The sequence below is a fragment of the Psittacula echo genome (assembly GCF_963264785.1).
Source record: "Psittacula echo genome assembly, chromosome: Z".
Taxonomy (NCBI): Eukaryota; Metazoa; Chordata; class Aves; order Psittaciformes; family Psittacidae; genus Psittacula; species Psittacula echo.
The window spans coordinates 14,777,210-14,801,012 of record NC_137742.1 but is presented as its reverse complement, the minus strand read 5'-3'; the positions used below and the strand labels follow the sequence as shown (position 1 = coordinate 14,801,012).

General features: G+C 40.4%; 1 protein-coding gene across 4 annotated transcripts in view; it reads right to left on the bottom strand.

Moving 5' to 3' along the window:
• Positions 1 to 12,484, bottom strand: part of WDR70 (WD repeat domain 70) — a 114,798-nt gene extending 102,314 nt beyond the window's left edge. For 3 of the 4 annotated variants that reach the window (XM_080637847.1, XM_080637845.1, XM_080637848.1), the window contains exons 1-5: positions 12,447 to 12,484; positions 12,298 to 12,360; positions 12,007 to 12,090; positions 10,676 to 10,790; positions 6,243 to 6,438 (exon numbers count right to left, since the gene is read on the bottom strand). In XM_080637847.1, coding sequence (XP_080493973.1) covers positions 6,243 to 6,438; positions 10,676 to 10,790; positions 12,007 to 12,090; positions 12,298 to 12,360; positions 12,447 to 12,468 — 480 coding nt within the window. In that variant the 5' untranslated portion in view covers positions 12,469 to 12,484. The remainder of the gene's footprint in view (positions 1 to 6,242; positions 6,439 to 10,675; positions 10,791 to 12,006; positions 12,091 to 12,297; positions 12,361 to 12,446) is intronic. The other variant, XM_080637846.1, reaches the window with a different exon arrangement.
• Positions 12,485 to 23,803: the final 11,319 nt, after the last annotated feature.

Below are 23,803 nucleotides of genomic sequence, written 5' to 3'. Positions count from 1 at the left end.
TTTCTTGCATTAATACTCATTACATGAAAGATGATCTACGGGCCCTCTGTACTGTAAATGGGCCACTATGTCTGAGTCGATGCACCGAATAAGTCTTCATAAATAGTAGACAAGGTAACTCAGAAAAATACTATACAAGGTCCTAACAATTTTAAAATCACTGTATTAGGAATTAAAACACAAAAAAGAAAAAGGACTAAAGGTAAAAATTTCAGTATGATTGTTGTGTGATCTGGACAGTGTTAGCATCAGGTATGTATAGTCCCTGCATACTGCTAAGCGCCCACCTGCAAATAAGAGATGCCATTGTAGCAGTTGTAAAACATTACATGTGGTAGTCTCACATTCAAAAAATCCAAAGCCATCTTTTTAACAAACAGCAGACATTCCAACAGTCAACAAAATTGCTCTCCAAGGATACCACTGGAGCACTCCACAGTTCCAACAGTTTAACATAAATCATTTGTTAATCGAAAAGCCTGTGAAGACTTGTTTTGGAAAGGAAATGTAACTGCATGTCACTTACACTCTTCCTTCAAATATAGCCATTCTAAATTATTTAACCATCCTCCACTATAAATATTTCAAATACTTGTTATCATCCACTTTATTTTACTCTTCCTTCAAGCAAGAGTTCTCTATACTTGTATTTCTCATTATATTGGGTAGACCATAAACACCTTTTTTTTTTTTTTTTGGTGACATGGTTTAGCGTGAGGTGTCCCTATCCATGGCAAGGTGGTTGGAACTAGATGATCTTAAGGTCTTTTCCAACCTTAAATATTCTATGATTCTAACTTTTTCAAGAAGATAACATTCACACAGCAGATACAAAGAAAACCTGCTATTGTACTCCACAGTGACACTGACAATGTCAGATATAGTGTTAGTACTGCTGTTAGCTCCCCTTCCAAATTTGGAAATACTTCATATATTCTAACACTGATAGCAACAATATTATATTTGTGCTTCTTCATAAAAGCATATTGGAAATTTGTTGCAATTGTCAACAAAAGCATCATGTGGGAAGGTAGCCACCACTTTCCTTTAACTGTGTAAGCAATTTGGTTTCTCAAAGAAGAGAATGTAGAGGAAACATTATGAAACTTCTCATATTCAGTCATATTACTGATTAATTAAAACTAATTTCATGCCACCAAAAAAGCATGGCATGATACGCAGCAGAGAAGTCTTGATCTTACTATGCTCTGCAGAATATACGTATCTTGGAAGTATATTAATTTTTTCTGGGGAAAAGTGGTAATCATAAAGTCTGGTGCACTGGGTTGAAAAGGGGAGGACCAAGCACCCCATGCCTTTTTATAAAAGATAAACATTCCCTAAGGAAATTATCCTGTTATAGTCCTCTTGTACACTGTCTACATGAAACTCCCAGTTTCTTATGTTAGGTATTCCTTCCAGCTTATGACTGATACTCTCACATTCTTATACTGAGCTTCCTTATACAATATTTAGGGGTTTGATTTTGCTTTATATTTTGTGAAACTTGCAAATCCTTTCTAACTCAAGTTTTGAGATAATTTCTCTTATTCTTTGCAACACCAGCAACCACATCAATGATCCTTAACAAAAAATCCATGACTTGTTCCGAGTTCCACATGAAGAAAATACATTTTCCTTATTTTTACACCAGAAATACTGTCAAGACCTAAGAACACACTATGCACATATATTACAAAAGTATTTTGCTCCTGATAATATAGGAAGGTAAGGAAATCAAAAGCACTGGAAATTGCTACCTGTTTTTCATCAGCATATCAATGACTACAAGTAGTTCAAAAATAATGCCTCTCATCCTCAAACCTACACTTTTCTTCCTCTACTGCATGCACAAAAGATGCTTTGTTCAGCTTACTTCACTTTTTCTTCTTCAGACAATAAACCTGACTGGCTAAACAAGATTCAGTAGTTACCAGGACAGACAACCCTCTTTTTTCCTAAGATTTATCCTAAATGTTGTAACTCCTTACCTCAACTAAAAATTCACATAGAACTTACTAATTTTTACACCACCATTATTTTTTAGCCGGGTAGCATAGCCAAATTCTAATTGGAGCAACTACAACGTACTTAATTCTCCATCTAAATCAGCAGGAAATGGCTTTGTTCCATTCTGAATAAATGAGTATTACTGGTATGTCCTGTTAAACCTCCGCAAAAATCTAAGAGTGTGTCAAAATAATTCTAAAAGTTGGAATAAGGCTACACTACCATTTTGGAAATATGCCCAAATCAGAGTACAGCCTTGGAGACACCCAAGGCTGTACTTGTTTCAGGGACATAATTATAATACGATTATGTATCCCTTTGGTACTACAGAGACAAACAGATCTCCATTCCAAAGAAGAACCGATTGTAACTAAGTTCCAGGCAGAAGATATGGCCTTGCAAACCCGTCCGGCAAATTCTTCCCACGACCACCTCTATTCTTTACCTGTTACTTCAAGTGAGGAAAAGTGCCACAAGATGCTAGCACTCCATCAAATTCTGCTAAAGATCTCAGCGCAAATTCTAAAGACATGTAGATGAAAATGCCAATAAATACACACCCTCTTACTAATGCTTTTAATATGTGTAATTACCTTGAAAAATGCTTCTGTCCTACATTTAAAGCTGTCCACCCACCAACCCGAACATGACTACTTTGGCCTGTCTCCTGTTCCCCTCCAGCGAGATTTTATTTTACTTGCATAAACACCAGATACACTCCCAGTGCATCCTGCCAGGGCAAAAAAGCTGGCAAAGACTCTGCTATATATCCCAACATCTATGTTTGCCACATGAAATACTGCCCTTCTTAAGAATCTGCCCTCTGCAAAACAAGCAGTTTTCTCTTTTAAAATATCCCTGCCTGGAAACAAAAATATTTTCCTCAAGTTTTCCAGAAAGGCATGTTTTTGGGGACAGAAACTAAACCTGAAAAGTTTCAGGCTACAGGAGATACTCTGCTTCCTCACTCCTCCTCTCAGCTTATGACCATGTGAAAAACTTGCACTGAACTCCAACCAAGTTGTTCCATCATTAGGATATAAAGCACTACAGAAAAGCATTTATCACAATTCAAATAGACAACTCTTCTCATTTTCCTTGCTCTCCAAATTAATACAAGTCTCATATAGAACGGAACACTATAAGAAGAAAATAGAGGGAATTGATACCAGGTGTACCTGTCGTCCCTAAAATATACTTGATATAGCAGTATTCCTTACACTAATACAAAACAGGCACTGTAAAATGTTTGCATAAGCACTCACAACCACATTATGCCTTGTTAAGAATCATCACTTCCGGCATGAATGGAGGCAAATTACACTAAATGAACAAGTCATTAGATCTTTTTTTTTTTTTAATGTAACTACTATCAGTATTAAAGAAAATTTAGTTAAAGACAGAAAAATGCTTTAGAACAGCTACCACAAAATATGAGTATATCAAATGAACTTGCATAAATTCAAAGAAAAAAGTAACTCAAGTCAGAATTCATGTATGTATCACCATAGGGTACCACCACCTCTCCTCAAAAATGTATGGTCAGTTTGTATCACATATAAATGTAAATTACAGAAATGTACAATAGTCAAAAAGTAGCAGTGCTGATCCAAAACATTCAGCCATTAAACACTGGTATTCATCTTCCTATAAAAAGCACCAACAAGGTATGAAAAATTCCCATCAAAGATAATAACCATCGGCTACTCTTTCCACCTGATGAGTATTCAGTAAAATACCCAACGTGAGCTGGGTATTTCTGGGCCAACTCAAAAGATGCTAACCTCATAGCAAGCAATTTTGACAAATATCTCTACCATCTCTCATAAGAAAAGCAAAAACAACTGAACAAGCTACAGTGGAAAACAACGTTCCTATAATAAAAAACACATCAAAAGTCAGGCTTGAGAGACAGTGGCAAACTGCCAGGATAAAGCCAGTATTTTGATGCATTTTATCTGTTATACAAAGTTTGTAAGACTTCATATTACAGAACTGCAACTCATATAAAGGAAAATGTTTCCTTTAAGGTCAAAAATATAGACACTTGTGCTTTAAAAATGTTACTTCAGCAGCAAAATATGATAACAAAAGAGAGACAGTCTCACAGCACATCTGGACACAAAAGAATTATTCCAGGGAGCTTTCCGTTTCTCCTCTCCCTGTTCTGCCCCCACACGTACCAGCCACAGCCTGATGTACAAGCAAGAAAAAAAGGAATCACAGGAGTTCTCATAACAGCAACACCTGCTTTCCTTGGGGCTCACAGGATCATACTGTGATCACCAATCGATCAACAGGAAATCAGGAAAGCACAGCTGCTTCCTGATTCCCTTTACAGGAAAGAAAATAACTGAGTTCATAAGCAGCAGTAAGGGGAGGCTCTAGACCCCGAAGGCCTCTGGCATCCATGCTGACACAAAATCTTCCCAGTTATAAATTAACTGTTTAGACTGAAAACCCACAAGTCTCGTATTTCTGCTGCTCTGCTTATTCTCAACCAAATCTATTCTAGACTGTTTTGTAACTATTGTCTTATGTTCAGACAAACTTAAATCATATCAGTCTGCAAGTTACCTTTCTGTCTGAAACTTTTCATTGGGGTCTTTTAACTCCAGTTTCCAGGAAGTCTGTTTTATCAAGCTAGTTGTAGCATTATTCAAACATTTATAAATAAAAAAATAATACCAAAATCTTGCTAGAAATTAAACCACTCAACCAGCAAACAAAGTGGCTACTGACAAAGACAGGTTGAAGTAAAAATCAGCTAGTTACACACATTGTTTTCCCTTTGGCATTTCAGAGAAGTTGGCGCAAAAGAAGCAGAAAAGAAGCAGAAACTTCAATATGACATGATTCACAGCAACTGAAATCTGTTAAGTCTATGACACCTTCAGGAATATGGACTTACTCCACAGTGCCATGACCGCTAGCGGCTAAGAGAATGCCTGATACAGCTTAATATTAAGTCTTAAGTTAACTTAAGGCTTACAACATTCTCAAGGAAAGTTTCGGATTTATCCATAGTTGGTTCCCTAACACACAAGTCACATGTGGAGTACAGATAAAGTCACAGGAAATACGGTGCTAAAATACTCAGTGTGATAACTAAAGAAATCCATAGGCAACAGTGAATCAAGCAGACCAAACAAAGCAATAAAAAATCCTAAAGCATCATTTATCTCCTGGAAAACAAAAAACAAAACAAAACAAAAAATACTGTGATCATACAAGTAAGGCTCACTCTGAAAATCAGTTACACTACTGCTTACGAAGTTTCTTTCACTCATTTTAAGTAAGCACTCTAAACTTATGTTTAAAATACACACGATGCAAGATTAAGAGCTTTCGTAAAAACCAAACAAACATCTAGTCAAAACTGAAATGGAATTTAAAAGAAACCCTTGAGACAACTGGGAATTTGGGGTTTAGGATTAGGTCCATATTTGTGTAACTGGACATAAGAGGTTTTTTCCTCTCCCAAAGATTCACAGTTGCATACGTAAGGCTGTTTTTACAGGACTTTTGTCATTGTTGCTACAAAATTGCATGGAAACCATCAATATAAAATCAACCGCTACAAAATATTCAGTCCAGGAAGTTTTGGAAAATGAACATGAGATCATTAAACTTCCAACTAAATAGAGAGATTTGGCAACCGAGTACCTGTGATACACAAGCTAGGCTGTTATGGGTTTTCTTGCTTTTAACACAAATAGAAAAAGACGATCTATATTCACCCAAACAAACCCATCTGGCATATTCTTAGATTTACTAAAAAAGCAAATCAAAACAAACAAAAATAAAAGAAAAAGCCTTCACCACAGTTTGGCAGAATTGTTCTCTCTAAATTCAAACCCATCTCCTCTTTCGTGTTAAAAAAAAAAAAAAAATTCTACACATGCACTGGTAAACAAACTATAAAAATATTTATATAATTTTTTAATATAATTATTTCATAGTGTGAAAACAAAATATATACTAACTGATGATGAATTTCCCTTGAGACTCACATGTATGCATTTTTTTAAATCCTGGTAATTTTAAATGAAAATTATTTTCATTTCTTGAATAATTATTAGGGTAAAAAAAACAAAACACACACACACACAAAATGCATTTCAAACAACAGTCATGCTTGACCTGCAAATTCAATCATAAAGGAAAGAACAGACTTACAAATTTGAGTTTACTCAAAGTGTTAAGACATTAAAGAGAAAAAACATACTTACATTATCTTCCTCCTCTGTATCATCATCATTATCATCATCACTATCCTTGAACCCAGGCGGAAGTGGCGGCCCAATGAAGTCATCATCTTCATCATCGGTATCCTCCACTGGACCCTGAGCAGAGGTCGGGGACTGCTTGGAAGGCCCAGTTAATTCTTCATCTGAACTATTTTCACTCTCACTCCGGACTTTCCTTCTGCATGAAAATTTTTAAAAATTACTATTTTGAGAACATCGGCACTTTCACAACAATTTTCAGATAAAAATGTGGAGCACAGTTTTGAATTCATAAACACTGAAATTAGCAGCAAGACATAAATTAGTCTTTATTGAGTGTATGCACACCAACATCTTCCAGCATAAACAAAGCCTTATAAATAAATGAATAAATAAACAAACCCATACCACAGTGACAGACAATTAAAAAAACTGGACAAAATAAAGAAGAAGTTAGATGGATTGCAAAAACAACAGTATCATGCCACTAGTATGGATTTCAGTATTGCTTAGAAGCCAACATTGTTACATCACATTTTCAAGGTTCTGCTTAAAGTTGCATCTTGTACAGGTACTCTGCACCTCTTTTGGCTGGTGGAACTCAAAACAGTGATCACCCAGGCTCGCAACCGAAATGAGAACACAAAGAATGGCACCTACTTTATAACGCTGGTAAAGAACAACAGGGAATCAGGCACTTTCAACCAAATATTTGATGCTCTCACAAATCTAGATTCTAAAAGTTACCCCAAATTATCATTTTACTGTTGTCCGAATCAGTTCTGTGAAGACAGTATTTTTGGCATTGTACGATTTCTGAAAAGTAGAGCCCTTTAGGCTGTGTTCATTCAGTTTATTTGAAATAACTGCACTCCCTCTGCTGGTAGTTATCGAGGATGTTGTTTTCTAATTGCCAGAAGGTGGTAAGCGGATACTATCATTACATTGGTATCACTGTATCATTACAGTGGTAAAATCAGATGTTCCTTTCAGATTCAGCAAGATAAGCAAACTTGCAATAGCAAAAATTGGTTTGGGAGCTTATATTTTAGGAGCATATATGTGAGTTATTAACTGAAAACAAAAGATATGCTAAAGAAAACAGAAAAAGACTACTGAAGTATTGGGGTTTTGGTTGGGTTTTTTGGGGTTGTTTTTTTTTTTACACTTTAGGTTATCACTTAAAAGCTATAAGAAAAAAACACAAGTCCAAGAACATAATAAAGGATAAAGAAAATATGTTCTAAACTGTGGAACTGTGACAGAGAGTATAGCCCCAAACTGTGCCCCAAACCTGCTGTAGACCAAGCAGGTAGTAGACTACAAAGCAAATATTTGCATTGGACAAGCAACTGAAATTCTATTTTAGGAAGAAATCAAAACAAACTAAAACCAACATGAATTAGGTCCTCAGATACTACAAAGATGAGAAGGCTCTGCATCAAAGCTTGTCTAATTTTTCCAACTGTATTTACCAGCCTAAGAAAAGATAACACCTCTACATATAAACTTTGTTTTGCATGGTAAGAGACATTTAAAGGCCCTGATCAGGGTATGATTAGCTAATAAATCTAATTCAGCTAAAAGAGCTTGTCTTACTCTACAATAATGGGACAATCAATATCCTTATACCAAAAGGAACCTTTTCCAGCACATGAGGAAAGGGTTGAGACCTCTAAAGTTCTTCAAATTAGCTATCCTCAAATATAACAATTTTCAAAATTATGTGAAAGAGTTATGTTTTAACAGTCAATATGTATTCCCAGCCTAGCAAACTCTGTATCTTTTCCCCAAAAGCCAAACTATTTTGGAATGGAACCAAATATACGTTGTAGCTGCCAGTGAGAAGAATGGGTACAACATTCTAGGGGGCCTTTCCTAATCCTGCAGTCTCAGATTTTCAGATCTTTCTATAGATACGAAGAACAATAGATAGTTTAGTTTCTAATTATCTATCCTTACAAATTCCCTCATTTGCTAAGAAGGATAAATCAAACATTTCAGTATTTTGAGAGGCAGTGTAATCACTCTGAATGTGAAATGGCCAGAATTGCAGTGCTATTTTTCACCACACTTTAAGCTTGGCAGGAACATTCAAGTGCTCTAGCTACAGCTAGAGCTAGAGCACTACAGCAATCTCTGTCCTGAGTGGAAGTCAAACATAAGAACACCCAATGCAGCCAGACCAAAAGCCCACCTACCCTTCTGACAGTGACCAGGAGTGGCACTGACAGAATGGACAAAACAAGTGGCATTTCCTGTAAGTTTCAGCCTCACTCTACCAGAGGCTGTAAAGAAAGAGGAACCAATTTGCCAGCCCATTTCCCTGGATTTAGAGAAATGTAAGGAACTAGTTTTTGCTTTCTTCATTACCTCCTCAGTAAGTGAAACAAGCTGCAAGGAAAGAAAAAAGCAAGCTACATTACGGCACCGATGGCACACAGACAGGGAAAATAAAAAAACGTTCTGAGAGTTGCACAAGTATGGGGGAATATTCCCACCACATACTCACTCTCTTTACATCATCCACTCTATTTTCGCAGTTTTTTCTCTTTTTATATACTAGCAGATGCTTTCATTTCATCAAACATTACTATTATTATACTTCTGCGTAAATATATAAGTACAATAACTATTGCAAACATTTCTCTACAACGAAATAGCTCAAAAGCAAAACGAATCAACTGCTGTTCTGCGCATCTTTTCAGAGTGACCAACCCCTTTTTAACAATTAAAAGATTACCATAAGGGCTACTATGGTAGCTAAAAGTACTTGGAATTTTAAAGAAAGTAATAATCAGGAAAGTGATGCCATTTTTAGAGAACAGAACAAGCTACATAAATTATTAGATAAACAACTGAATTTAACATTACAAAAAATAACTATATTCTACATTATAAAGGACTAAAAGTCCTATATTTCAGAGTTGTCAGTTGTAGGATTATACCTCTGAAATTAAGGCTGAGTCACAATAGCATGCCTTCTTCAGCAGCTTTATGCTTTCAGCATCAAGTACTGAGCTACCTATCATATTTTACAAGGAAATATAAAACTTCCAGGAAAACAAAACAAAACAAAAAACTAAAATAAAATAAAAAAAAAAAAAAAAAACCACACAAAAACAAAAACAAAAAAACACCACAGCAGAATTCCAGTGAGCAACTAGAATCTAGCTAGTAACTCGGAATACAGAAAGGTATTTGCTATCTTCCTTTATACAAAGTCCCTGGAGTTCTCTTATGTCAAGGCCATGAGTGAAACGAGCTGACTAGGGAAAGGCTCTGTATCACCTGACTGCTTTCCACCTTACCAATTGTTGTAATTGATTCTTTATATGGAAATCACACATATACAGTAGGCAATCGCATGACATTTAAATTCTTGCGAGCCTTCATTATTTCACCAGAGGGTACCTAAGGTCATCAAAAGCAAATGAGAGCACAGAATCTTTTTCCCTTATGCACAAGACATAACACAAGATCTCCAGGGTAGTATATTCTGTAGGGTAGTATATTGTGCGATCAGTTATTTACATGAGTCCATAGTTTATTTTCATTTTCCACAGAGCAACAGGCAAAAAAGTAAATTTTGTAACAGAAATTCTTTCACAATCTGAAACACTACGAGTTTGTCTGTAATAACCGACCACATATAGTCTATGAGCCCATAAAATGGACACATACAGGCTACTAAAGTCTTGTATTTAAGGTTATTAGACTTCCACAGATACAGAAACCTAGACACCTAAAAATTTACAGTGTACTGATCTCCATAATCCCTGCCACAAAACGGAGTCGTGTGGTCCCTGTTACCTTCAGCTACTTTCACCTCCCAGCATTTGAGAATCCAAACTGTCAAAGCAAAACTGCTGTCCAAACAGCACTTACAGCTTGTCGATAAAACACAAATTTTGGCGAGTTTGAAAGTAAATTTCAGATGGAAGTCAAAACAGAACTCCCTCAACCCCATTACTATTCTGTTCACTGTAAATACAGAGGCACCTCACCTATTAGTTTCTTATCCAGCAAGCATGAACAAGTGTATCTATATCTACAGGTGGGGAAAATAGCTGCTTATTAAGTCAGCACATATAGTCATTATATTTGCCCTAAAATCCATAGATAACAACATTGTTATTTTTTTAAAATGTATGCTGAACAGGATTAGGGAGGAGACTTAAAATTTAACTATTAAATATACATAATGTCAGTGTTTGTAATATTGACACACATTTAAGACAGATGGGAAAAAAAAAAAAAACAACCCAACTCAACAGTATTTCCACTGCAGTACTTCAGGCAACAGATATGTCCACACAAGCTAAATGACACTTGTGCTTTCAAAAAGCCCCCAGAGAAACCAATGCAAGCAAACAAAAAAAACCCCCTTCAGTTGAGAAACCTGTTATATGGAATCTCCCACCAGATCTAAGTACCTTTGGGTTGATGTGGTTCCAGTGCCTGTTGCATTGGATGCTGAAGCTGATGGATTGATGCATGAACTTCTAAGATCTTTTTCAGCCTGTTCTTCCTTCTCTCTTTCACGAGCTTCTGCATACAGAAAGCACATACATGATAAATAATCAAGACTTATAGAAACTAATAAAATTAGAGTCATGCTGAGGACACTAAAAGAATTTTCTTCACTTTATGACCTATATGAAATATTTGAAAAGGTAACAGCAAATAAAGGATTTCACGTGAAAGCACGACTTTTCCATATAAACTAAATTTTCATTGCTACTGCAATGATCACCCTGAAAAAAAGTGTCACAAGGAAAATGAGAACACCTTCCAGTTGCTAGCTTGTACACACTATCAAACAAACTGATCATAAAAAGGTACCAGAATTGCTTTCTTCATGAAAAAGTGCTTTGTTGACTTAACTGCATAAACTGCAACACTAGAGAGCAGATTAAGTGCAATCTAGTAGGACAGAAATTGCTCAACCATGACAGTATCACATGAAAAACCAAAACAAAACCCACCCATTCTGCATAAACTGTCCAAGCAGAAAGAGAAAGCATGGACATTTGGGTTTGCAAAGGCATTTCTAGTGTCTCCCAAGGACCTTCTTTGGAATGATGTTTGATTGAATATGGGCAACAAAAGAAACAATTATCTCTACCTCCCACTCTCAAACCACTGCCTGGAAAATTTACCTGTTCCCAGCACAGCAGAAGAGAGAGACAAATTTGTGGTCTGCTATATAGCCTGCTGTTTGGTATACGTTACACATTTTTCTTTGTTATTCTATTTTCTCTAGATTAAAGCTGTCCATATCACCTTCCCTTCCAAAACAAATACACAGCTAAGGTAAAGAAAAAGGAAAAAGTCTTCTGTTCAAATTGACCTTTTTCCAGTATCTGTAAGGCTCTGTGCCTCACAAGAGGAACCTTGCACATACAAGCTGCTCTTACACACTCAGATAACACATGTAAATTAATAATACTACTATTTACAAACACCCAACTTGTTTAGGCCCTTTCTTGAAGACATTCAATGCCAGGGTGGATATGGTTCTAGGTAACACGATCTAGATGAAAATATCCTTGCTCACTGCAGGGGGTTGTACAAGATAACCTTTGAAGGTTCCTTCCAACCCAAACTATTCCATGGTTCCACAACAGTACATCTTCCTTGAAAAAAACTGCAGTCGGTTTTTGTTCTCTAGACAGCCAGTCTGAGACACTTTAAACACCATCTCAGACGAGAACCACAGAACATGTTTTAAAATGCATTAGCTGACTACACTTGCATTTCTTACCCAAGACCTTCCTGCTCCTCTCCACCGCAGTTCTTCTTGTTTGCTCAAACATGGCTTCGAGATCAAAAGTCCGAGCTTTCTTCCCTAAAAATGAAGAAGAAGGAGGCTGGAGCACAGACTCACGGTGGCCAGCTGTGGGACAACGGGGTGACAGGCACGACCGCTTTGTTACCACCTCCAACAACAGCCTCCTCCGGGACCCCACCAAGGCCCGCCGGCCCTAGCAGCCGCTCCCCGCGCCCCTTAGCCGCGTCCCCGGCACCCCCCGACCCGCAGCGCAAGGCAACGCACCGAAGCCAGAGAAGCCCATGGTAGCCGCTATCTCCGGGTCAGGTCCCCCTCGCATCTCAGCGTCTGCAAGGAGAGAGGAAAGAACACAGAGAGGGTCACCTAGGGGCGCGGGCTGGGCTCCGCCAGGCCCTTCCCGCACCGCTACGCACCTTCCTCTCCAGTCAGCTCCATGCTGCGACTGCTCCGGAATCACAACAGCGCCGACAGGAAGCGGCGAGGCAGGCTCTTCCGCCAGCCCCGCCCACCGCCTGGGCACTCCCGGCGCTGCTGGGGCGGCTGGGACTAGGTTTCTATAGAAACGCAGGATATTTCAAGGTGGAAGATGAAGATCCACGTGTATTTCCTGCTTCTCGCAGGACCACCTAAGATTGTCATCCAGGCGCTCCTTGTACTCTACAGGATTGGTGCTGTGACCACTTCCCTGGGGAGCCTGCTCCAGGGACTACCTTCCCAATGAAGAACCTTTTCCTAATGTGCAACCTGAACTTCGCCTGACACAGTTTCATTTTATTTCCTGTTGTCGCTAATGGAGTGATGCACATCATGCATAAAAGCAGCAGTATGTGAGGCTATGGCTACCCCATCCCTGGTAGTGTTCAAGGCCAGGTTGAACAGGGCTTTTAGTCACCCTGTCTAGTGCAAGGTGTCCCTGCCCATGGCAGGGAGTTTGAACTAGATGAGCTTTAAGGTCCCCTCCAACACAAACCATTCTATGATTCTATGAATATTGATATAAAACAGGGATTTGACAAAGTTTATTAGTAAATGTGGCTGCTTTAACAGGATTTGATGGTGAGGTACACTTGATTTTCACTGCACAGAGGACAGGGTCAAACAAAACTGTCAGGACACCCTCTCACTAGTCATGAGGTTCAGAGACGGCCCTCTTGCTTTCCAAACTCCTCAGAGAGCAGTCTAGGTGTGGCTGGATCCAAACTGTGAATGACGTGTCAATGGCTTATGTGTAAAGGATAATAAATGTCCAATCGATACTTCATATCACTTAGCTAAGATTTACAAAGTTTAGCAGGCTGTTAATCACTCACCAAGAATCTGTTGAAACAAGGAATCTCTCAGCCTCAAGAAGTAACCTTGAGAGGTGTCTCTACTCAAAGGGAGATCCTAGCATGCAATCTGCTGCAAAGCCTCACAGGCCCTAGGCTGTCCACTGTGGAGTAAGATAACTGACTCATGTTTGCATACCACCTACAGAAACTTGTACTGAGTCAGACCTTGGCCAGGATTATGGCTTGAGGGTGGAAGCCATCATGACCCATTATCACCACCATGATGGTTTTCACCTGAGCAGTTAGGGCATAAAGGTCATGTTGGGAGTGGTGGGATCACACTGCTACATCTGTTGGTGGTCACCAGAGAGAGGAGATTAGAGCCTTCCTCTCTACTGCACCCAACCCCCATGAAGAAGGTATAGATTGCCTTCAGGTCCCTCTTCAGACTTCTCTGAGATGAACTAGATAAGTGACCTCAGCTGCTTCTCTAAGTGTTGCCCTCAAAACCTTTCACCATCTTAGTTACCTTTCTCTGGACCCACTGATAGTCTGATGTGCTTATACTGATGCACCCAAAGCTGTACCCAGTACTTGAGATGGGTTCACAGCGGTGCAGTGTAGGCCAGGACAGTCACCTCCCTAGATCAGCCTGTCTCAGTGCTGTGCTTAATGCACCTCAAGGCACAGTTGTCCTTTTTGGCTGCCAGGACACACTGCTGTGAATACAAATGTATTCAACTTGCCATCAACCCAGATACCCAGATTTCTTTCCACAGGGCTTTCTCCAGCTTCTCATTCCCCAGTTTGTGTTTATCACTGGGATTATCATGTTCCAGGTGGAGAATCTGGCATTTACTTTTGTTAAATTTTACCTGGTTGGTGACTGCCCAGCTCTCCAGTCCATCCAGGTCTCTCTGTAAGGCCTATCAACACTGGACAGAGTCCACAGCTCCTCCTAGTTTAGTTATCAGCAAACTTACTTAATAAACATGTAATTTTTTCACCTAGATCATAGAATCATAGATCATGTACAAAAACACTAAAGAGCCTTAAAACTGAGCCCTGAGGAGACCCCACTGGCGACTGGCTCCAAGTTTCTCAGTCTTGGAGAGATAAAAGGAGAATTTCCTGCTCTCCCATGCAAACCCTGTGAGGTTTGGGGCTTAACTTCAGATTCTCTATTTGGAAAGCTGCATGGGAGTGTGAGAGACTGAACTGAAATCAGACGCCATCATCCATTCCCTCAAAGATTGGTATGAGAAGCTGGGGTGGAATTCCACGAATCCATTGTCACAGAGATCATAGAATCATAGAATAGTTAGGGTTGGAAAGGACCTTAAGATCATCTAGTTCCAACACCCCTGCCATGGGCAGGGACACCTCACACTAAACCATGTCACCAAGGCTCTGTCCAACCTGGCCTTGAACACGGCCAGGGACGGAGCATTCACAGCCTCCCTGGGCAACCCATTCCAGTGCCTCACCACCCTCACAGTAAAGAATTTCTTCCTTATATCCAATCCAAACTTCCCCTGTTTAAGTTTGAACCCGTTACCACTTGTCCTGTCACTACAGTCCCTGATGAAGAGTCCCTCCCCAGTAGCCTTATAACCCACCTTCAGATACTGGAAGGCTGCTATGAGGTCTCCACACAGCCTTCTCTTCTCCAGGCTGAACAGCCCCAAATTTCTCAGCCTATCTTCATACGGGAGGTGCTCCAGTCCCTTGATCATCCTCGTGGCCCTCCTCTGGACTTGTTCCAACAGTTCCATGTCCTTTTTATGTTGAGGACACCAGAACTGCACACAATACTGCAAGTGAGGCCTCACGAGAGCAGAGTAGAGGGGCAGGATCACCTCCTTCGACCTGCTGGTCATGCTCCTGCAGCCCAGGATACAGTTGGCTTTCTGGGCTGCCAGTGCAGTGGGTCAGGCAGGATTTCCTCTTAGTGAAGCCATGCTGGCTGTGAGCAACCACCTTGTTGCTTTTCATGTGCCTTAGCATGCCTTCCAGGATAATCTGCTCCAAGATTTTGCCAGGCACAGACTGGTCTTGATTCGGAGAAATTTCCATTGCTACTGTTACAAAGCCATCAAACTTAACATTACTTAAAACTGATTCTAAAGGTTTATATATTCCATTCTGTAACTTTTTGCCCTCCCTTGTCTCAAATCCCCTCTTTTTATGTCCTTTTGCAAATTCTTTTGCAACATTTTATATATTACCATTACAGTCTAAAGTCTTTTTGAAATAATTTCCGATTCCTACTTTGTGCTTAATTTAATTTCTTTTCCGATCTTCACAGTTTGTCATATATCATTTACAATACCAGAAGGAACATTGTATCATACCACAAGTAATCAATATTAAAACAATTAACATCAATATTCCTGCAGCTAGTTGCCTTAACCAGGAGAGATCAGGTAACCATGAAGTTAACTTTTTCCATATTTCTTCAAAACCCCAGGAGGTGTCGTCTGTGGCCATTTCATGAAATACTTCGGTTTGTTTCCAAATTTCCTCCAGATCTATTTCAATTCTGCCACTTTGATCTATATAGGTACAGCAACTTTCATTGATTATGGAACAAACCCCTCCTTGTGAAGCATAATCTCCTACTCCGGTTCCTGGTGTAATACATCTTTGTGCACAGGTACAATATTTATTACCTGGATTAGGATTGACTATCCCAAATTTTAACCTTTCCCTTGGACGTAGACTGCAAGTGTTCACTCACAAATTTGTCCATGAACTAGTGTTAGGAATTGGAACTCCAATTAATGGAAAGTCTGGATTTTCTCCTGATTTAGGCAACTGTGCACACACCCAACAGTCACTACGATTAAAACCTTAGTAACATTCTGCACTGATTTCAGGTACAAGTTTTGGTCCCAAGCTTGTGCACCAGTTATGATGTAAGTCCAAATTACGACCGACACAATTTCATACGTAAGGGTCTTGAAGGTTCGATCCACCATGTCTTCTCTGGCCCTGGTGATTTTTTTATTCTTGAATAATGTATCCAAGCAGGTTGTTCCTTTATCTTCACTGCTGTAAAGGTAGTCAATAATATCTGGTACGGTCCACTCCACTTCTCCTGTAGAAGATCTCCTGAAAAATTCTTAACATAAACCTAGTTTCCAGATCTGAAAGGGTGAATCGGATAATCCAAACCTCCTGCTCTTGTCCCTAATATTCTCTTATTTATCTCTGCTAATTGTTTTCCCAGATTGATCAGAAACTGTCTGAGATAGCCTTCTCCCACTTCCTGAAGACTGATATGGCCTTCCATATAAAATTTCAAATGGGCTAACCTCTTCTTTTGACCAAGGTTTAGCTCGAATTCTTAATAGAGCCAGTGGTAAAGCCTGGTACCAATATAAATTTGTTTCCTGACATATTTTACTAGTCTGTTGTTTGATCAGATGGTTCATCTTTTCTACTTGCCTACTGGCCTGAGGCCTGTATGGAACATGTAGTTGCCAATCAATTTCAAATTTCTTGATGATTTCTTGTAACAATTTTGCACTGAAGCGCGAGCCTCGGTTGGAAAAAATTGTCGCTGGTACCCCAAAACAAGGTATTATCTCGTTAAATAATGTTTTAATCACCTGTTTTGCATTATTTATCCTACAAGGGAATGCTTCTGGCCAGCCTGAAAAAGTATCTGTTAACACCAACAAATATGGATAACCTCCTTTTCTTGGTAATTCAGAAAAATCTATTTGCCACTGCTGTCCCGGATAACTTCCTCTCCCAATTGTCCCAATGTGATTCCTATTTTCAGTTTTAGGATTATTCTTAAGACACAGCTGACACTGTTTTTTAACTAACTGAACTATAGTATATAGATTTCTTCTTACAATTTGTTTGTCTAAGTATTTATACAAAGAGTTACTACCCCAATTATTATGTTTGTCCTGAACTAACTTCCAGAACTGGTTATAGGGGATTACAATTCACCCATCAGGTATCTAAACCCCACCCTCTTTGTTTTCCTGTCCTTTTAGATCTTCAATTAATTTTCTATCCTCTTTTGAATACCTAGGTTTAGATTTCTTAATGGTTAGTTTGCCATCAGGGATTAAGGACATGATTTTAGATTGTTCAGCTGCTTGTTTGGCTTCAAAATTGGCCAAATTATTTCCAATTTCCTGATCAGAGTCACCTCGCTGATGCCCTCTACAGTACATAATAGCTACTTCCTCAGGTAGCTGAACAGCTTTCAGTAGCTGTAGAATTTCTGTAGCATGTTTCATCTGTTTCTCTTGTGTGTTCAAAAGTCCTCATTCTTTCCAGATAGCACCGTGTGCACATACCACACCAAATGCATATTTAGAATTAGTCCAAATATTTATCCTTTTAGCTTTAGCCAGTTCCAGGGCTCTTGTTAATGCTATGATTTCTGCCTTCTGGGCAGAGGTGTTCACGGGTAAAGGTTTAGCTTCTATTACCTATTAAATGGTGGTAATGGCATATCCTGCCTTTCGTTCACCATTTTTCATGAAGCTACTACCATCAGTAAACCAAGAACCAGCATCTTCCAGAGGTTTTTCTTTCAAGTCTGGTCAGCTCAAATATACAGTCCTATAGTGGCCAAGCAGTCGTGTGTTAGTGGTTCTGTTGATTGTTCCTGCAAAAAGGATGCTGGATTCACAACATTAGTGACCACAATTTCTATATCATCTTGTTCCGCAAGGGTGGACTGGTATTTTAAAAACGTGAAGAAGATAACGAGTGAGCTCCTTTCTGTTCCAGGACTGCTGATACAACATGAGACGCTAGCACAGTAATCTTTTCCCAAGGTGAATTTGTGAGCCTCTTCAATATTCATGACAACTGCAGCCACAGCTCTTAGGCATCTGGGCCATCCTTTGCTTGCTTCATACAGCTGTTTTGAAAAATATGCCACTGCCCTTCTGTAGGGTCCTACTTTCTGAGCAAGGACTCCCAAAGCTATCCCCTGTTCTTCATAGGAATATAGCCAAAAGGATTTAATCACATCCAGAAGTCACAGAGCTGCAGCTCTCATTAGCTCTGTTTTTAAATTTCTAAAAGCCCCCTCTGCTGTATCAGACCATCCTAAAGAGGGAGAGTTTCCTTTCAACAGTTCATATAGTGGTCTTACCAGAACACCATAATCATGGATCCAAAGTCTGCACCACCTGGTCATTCCCAGGGATGTCCGGAGCTCCTTGACTGCCGACGGTTGTGGAGTCTGACAAATGGCTTCTTTTCTAGCAGCTCCAAGTTCTCTCTGTCTGCCTGTTATTTCATATCCTAGGTAGGAAACTCGGGTTTGGATTAGTTGGGCCTTTTGTTTGGGTAACCAATAACCATTCAGTCCCAGAAAATGTAATAATTCCACTGTCCATTGGATACATTCTTCCTTTGTTTCTGTAGCAATTAATAGGTCATCCACATATTGTAACAGAGTCCCCGTCTGAGTAGGTGGCTTCCATGATTCTAGTTCCAGTGCTAACTGATTTCCAAAAATTCCTGGACTGTTTTTAAACCCTTTAGGTAATACCATCCAAGTTAATTGAGTTTCCCTTCCTGTGTCAGGATTTTCCCATTCGAAAGCAAATAATTTTGGCTTTCTTTGGCCAATGATAAGCAAAAGAAAGTGTCCTTTAAATCCAAGACAGCAAACCATTTTTGATTATTATTCAATTTAGTCAATAAGTCATATGAATTAGCTACTACTGGACGACTATCCTCTGCAATTTTGTTGATTGCTCTGAGATCTTGAACCAATCTGCAACTTTGCCCATCATATTTCTTTACTGTCCAGATAGGAGTATTATATTCCAATTCACATTCAGTTAATAATCTATATTTTAAAATTAATCAATGATTTTTTGATTCCCTTTGATCTTCTAATTTTAAGGGTTATTGTTTTATTCTAATTGGGCAGCCCCCCCCCCCCCCCCTTTTTATTTCCACTTTAACAGGCAAGGCATTTTTCGCCTTACCTGGAACTTCAGATGCCCATACTCCCAAACATACCTGATAAAGGTTTTCTTCTATTTCAGGGAGGTGCTCCTGTTCGCTTTTCTGTTGAACTAAAGATAAACTCAAAACTGCAATTATTTGATTGTTTTTAACTCTTAATTCCATTTTGCCTTCTTTAAATGTTGCTTCTCACCCTAATAAAGATTTTAGAGAATTTGGCATGCATAAAAATTTATGCATTCCTATTTGTTTTCCCAATTTGTACTTTAAGGGTTTCAGAAAGAATGCCTCTTTTTCTTTTTTTTTTTTTTTTTTTTTCCCCTCTTTCTCTTGGTGGCCGGTAGCTCCCACATCTGTAACAAATTCTTTTCTCTGATTTAACACCGAATAAGTTGCTCCTGTATCCACTAAAATTCCACTTTATTTCCTCTAGTCCCTAGTTTTAATTTAACCAGTGGATCTGCTAGAGGAGATTCCCCAGGTCCCTGTCAGTCTAGTTCCAATTCAGTCACCGGAGCCACCCTATGGCACCCCGCCCCCCCCGGGCAGTCTCACTTTCAACGTCCAAACTCCCCATAGCACGCACACAGATCCGGTTCCACAGAAGAAGAGCCCGCTCCCCCACCTCTGCCCGACATCCCACCTCCCACGCTCAAACACAGGAGCTGGGCGAGCTCCCCTTCTTTCCCCCTTGGTTTTCCCTTTTTTTTCCTTTCTCACAGTTGCTCACCCTGCTCTGCAGCGGCTCCAGATGCCTGCCTCTGCAACAGCACTTCTGTTTTAACCCTTTCTTAACTCTGAATGTGAGTCTGCTGCTTGTAGCCAGTGACAGCAACCTCTTCCTCATCAATTATCAGAACAGATGCAGAGGGTGCTCCTCTCGGAGGTACTTGTGATACATAATTCTCCAACCTATCTTCCTGATTACTGTTTTTTAACTTTAAACATCTTTCCCCAATATCACAGGCTGAACAACATCTCTCCATCTTTTTGGTTTTGCCCTGTCCTTTTCCAAAGCCAAAATTAAGGGATCTGGCGGAGCTATATTAATTTTGCATTCAGTCTGTCACTCCAGGTGGTTTCTTAAAGTGAAAAACATATCTGCATACATTACTTCATCCCATTTTCCTTGCCACCTCAAAACAACGTTAATTGTAACAATGTATTATAGTTCAGAGTTCCATTTTTAGGCCATTTTTCCTGATCTTCCAAAGTATACAAAGGCCACCATTGGTTACAATATTTTACCAACATTTTCTTGTTTACTGAGCTCCCAGGAGACCCTCCCAGTTCTTTCCAATGTGTCAAAATGCACCCTAAAGGACTCTTTTTCAAGATCTCTCCACTCTGCTGATTTTCCATTATCAATCTCACACTCACACACACACGATCCCACAGACACACTCCACACAGTTACAACACTTGAGACAGAGACTAAAATTCAATCAAACAAACAACAGTTAATAACACAGTTATAACATCCTGTCACCAATACCAAAATCACAAGACCAAAATCATTACTGTAACAAGCCACAAAATAAGTCAAATACCAATAGAATCAAAAGGAATACTTCCTAAGCCCTATGGCTCAGATCATATTGTAACATTATAAGGCGGGTTTCCTTGAACCGTTTATATTTGACCAGCCTGTCAGTGTCCCAGGAAGGATGAGACCCTTGTGTCTGACCAGCCTGTCTGTGTCCCACTGCGGGAACCGTAGTGGACAGCCCACTGTATCGAAGGGTGATTTGATTAACCTATTCAGGGACACACTCTGACAGCATCACTGAATCAAATCCCTTATGTGCTGTTGATAGCACACTGGCCACAAAACCATTTCCGCAAGACAGCCCCTGCATTTTGTAGGACCCAAACCACAAGATGCCCCCGGCTTCTTCTGGGTATATACCAAATGGAAGCTAGCAGCCGGGTATACGCCTTTACCTACAAAATTTCCTACCTCGATTTGCAGAAGGCTTCCTAACCTTGCATACGCTTACCAAACCAACCCAATTTAGTCTTTATATAAGATGCCCCCTGCATCTTACAGACTATACAAAAGAACAGAATACCTTTTATGAAGATGGTCCTTGTCTGCTCACCTCAGACCTCAGTCTTCTCCAAATCCAGGGTAGCCAGCTCTCCTGATAGCTTCTAGAAAGGGCCCACATTGTCCCTAGTCTGTCTGTTGTTCACAGGGTACCTATAGGATCCCTTCCTGTTATCTTTCACATCCCTAGCCAAGTTTAATTCTAACTGGGCCTTAGCTTTCCTAACCTGGTCCCTAGCTTCCAGGACAACATCCCTTTGTTCTTCCCAGGCCGCCTGTCCTTGCTTCCACCTATCATAAGCCTCTTTTTTCCTTTGAATTTTCCCCAGCAGCTCCTTATCCATCCAAGGAGGTCTCCTGGCCCTCCTGCTGCACTTCCTTCTAGTTGGGACACAACACTCTTGGGCTTGTAGCAGGTGATCCTTGAATATTAACCAACAGTCTTGGGCCCCCTTGCCCACTAGGGCTATTTCCCATGGAACCTCACTAAGCAGGTTCCTGAAGAGGCCAAAGTCTGCTCTCTTGAAGTCCAGGGCAGTGAGCTTGCTGCACGCTCTTCTCACTGTCCTGAGGAGCTCAAACTCGACCATCTCATGATTGCTACAACCAAGGCTGCCCCAGAGCATCACATTTCCACCAGCCCTTCCCTGTTGGTGAGCACAAGGTCAAGCATGCCACCTCTCTTTGTTGGCTCCTCTATTACTTGCAGAAGGAAGTTGTCTTCCACACAATTGAGGAACCTCCTGGATTACTTGTGCCGGGCTGTACCGTCCCTCCAACAGATGTCAGGGTGGTTGAAGTCCCCCATGAGGACAAAGACCTGCAAGCGTGAGGCTGTTCCTGTCTGTCTATAGGGTGCTTCATCCACAGATTCCTCTTGATCAGGAGGTCTGTAACAGACCCCCATGGTAATGTTTCCCATCACTGTTCTCCCTTTAACCCTGACCCACAAACTCTCTGTTGACTGCTTACCTGTCCCCAGACAGAGTTCCGTACTCTTCAGCCTATCCCTAACATAAATAGCAATTGGCCCTCCCCATCTGCCGGGCCTGTCTTTTCTAAAGAGCCTGTGACCTTCCATTCCAACACTCCAGTCATAGGAGCCATCCCACCATGTTTCTGTGATGCCTATTATATCATACTGCAGTAGATGTACACACATCTCTAATTCCTCGTTTGCTCCCCAAGCTACGGATGTTTGTATAGAGGCATCTGAGCCAAGCTCTAAATGAAGCCAGCTCATTGGCTAGAGCTGCTGGAATATCTCTACATTGCTTCGAGCATTTATTATAGGTGCTGGCAACTGACTGGGTGTGTTGGGATGGAATGATGCCCCCGTCCCCCAACACATCTAGTTTAAAGCTTCCTTGACCAGTCTGGCAAACCTCCTACCAAAACCGCTCTTCTCCTTCATCGTCAGATCCAACTCCACCAGCTCTCAGTAGACCTGGCCTCCTAAATTGAGTCCCATGTTCTAGACACCCAAACCCCTGCTGGGTGGGAAGTGTTGAGATAAGACTCCAATGTCTATTACCTGGGAGAAGGATGTGAGGAACTGAAATGGAACTCTATGGACCATTGTCTCAGAGAGGCCTCCTTTGCATCTTAATTTTACTCTTGGGATCATGAAGGAAATAGGTCTGATATGCGGGTTTTCTCCACTTGGACCCTTACAGGGGGTTGGAATTTCCTTTCTCATGCCAGGTGCTACTCCCATAGCCAAATCTTGCCAGAACAGGTGCTGGACCTATCCAGTAGCAGGGAGTCAGTGCAGTCAGGGCAGCAAACATGACTTATAAACCAGACCCACTCCCTGAAATGCAAGTTTTAACCGGCCCTGAGGCTTCCTACAACATTTGGGAATGCCTGTGCTGTCCAGAGCAGCATCACTTAACAGAGTCCCAACCTTGGTACGTTTAGTCAGCTACAGTCACATTGATGTGTCATCTCAGATTATGGAAAAACAGCAGGATACCAGATCACGGCAGTGCAAAGGTAACTTTTAACTCTGCTTCCACAGCTTAGCTCCACAGGCACTGTACTCAGAATCAGAATCAGCTACGTTTAAGAAGACCTTTAGATCATCAAGTCCAACCGTTACCCCAGAACTGCCAAGTCCACCACTAAATCATGTTACTGAGGTTTCTGAACACTTCCAGGGATGATGATTCCACCACTGCCCTGGGCAGCCTGTTCCAAGGCCTGAGCACCCTCTCTAAAGAAATTTTTCCTACTGTCCGGAGTAAACCTCCCCTGGTGCAGCTTGAGGCTATTTCCTTGGAACTTGAGAGGAGAGACAGACCTCCACCTTGCTACGACCTCCTTTCAGGTAGTTGTAGAATGGGATAAGGCTCCTCCTGAGCCTTCTCTTCTCCAGACTAAAGCCCTCCAGGTCCCTCAGCCATTCCTCAAGAAGAATGGGGTTGATTGAAGAATGGGATTGTAAATGAGTAACTTCAAGGACATTAGGCTTTGTTAGCAACTATAGAGA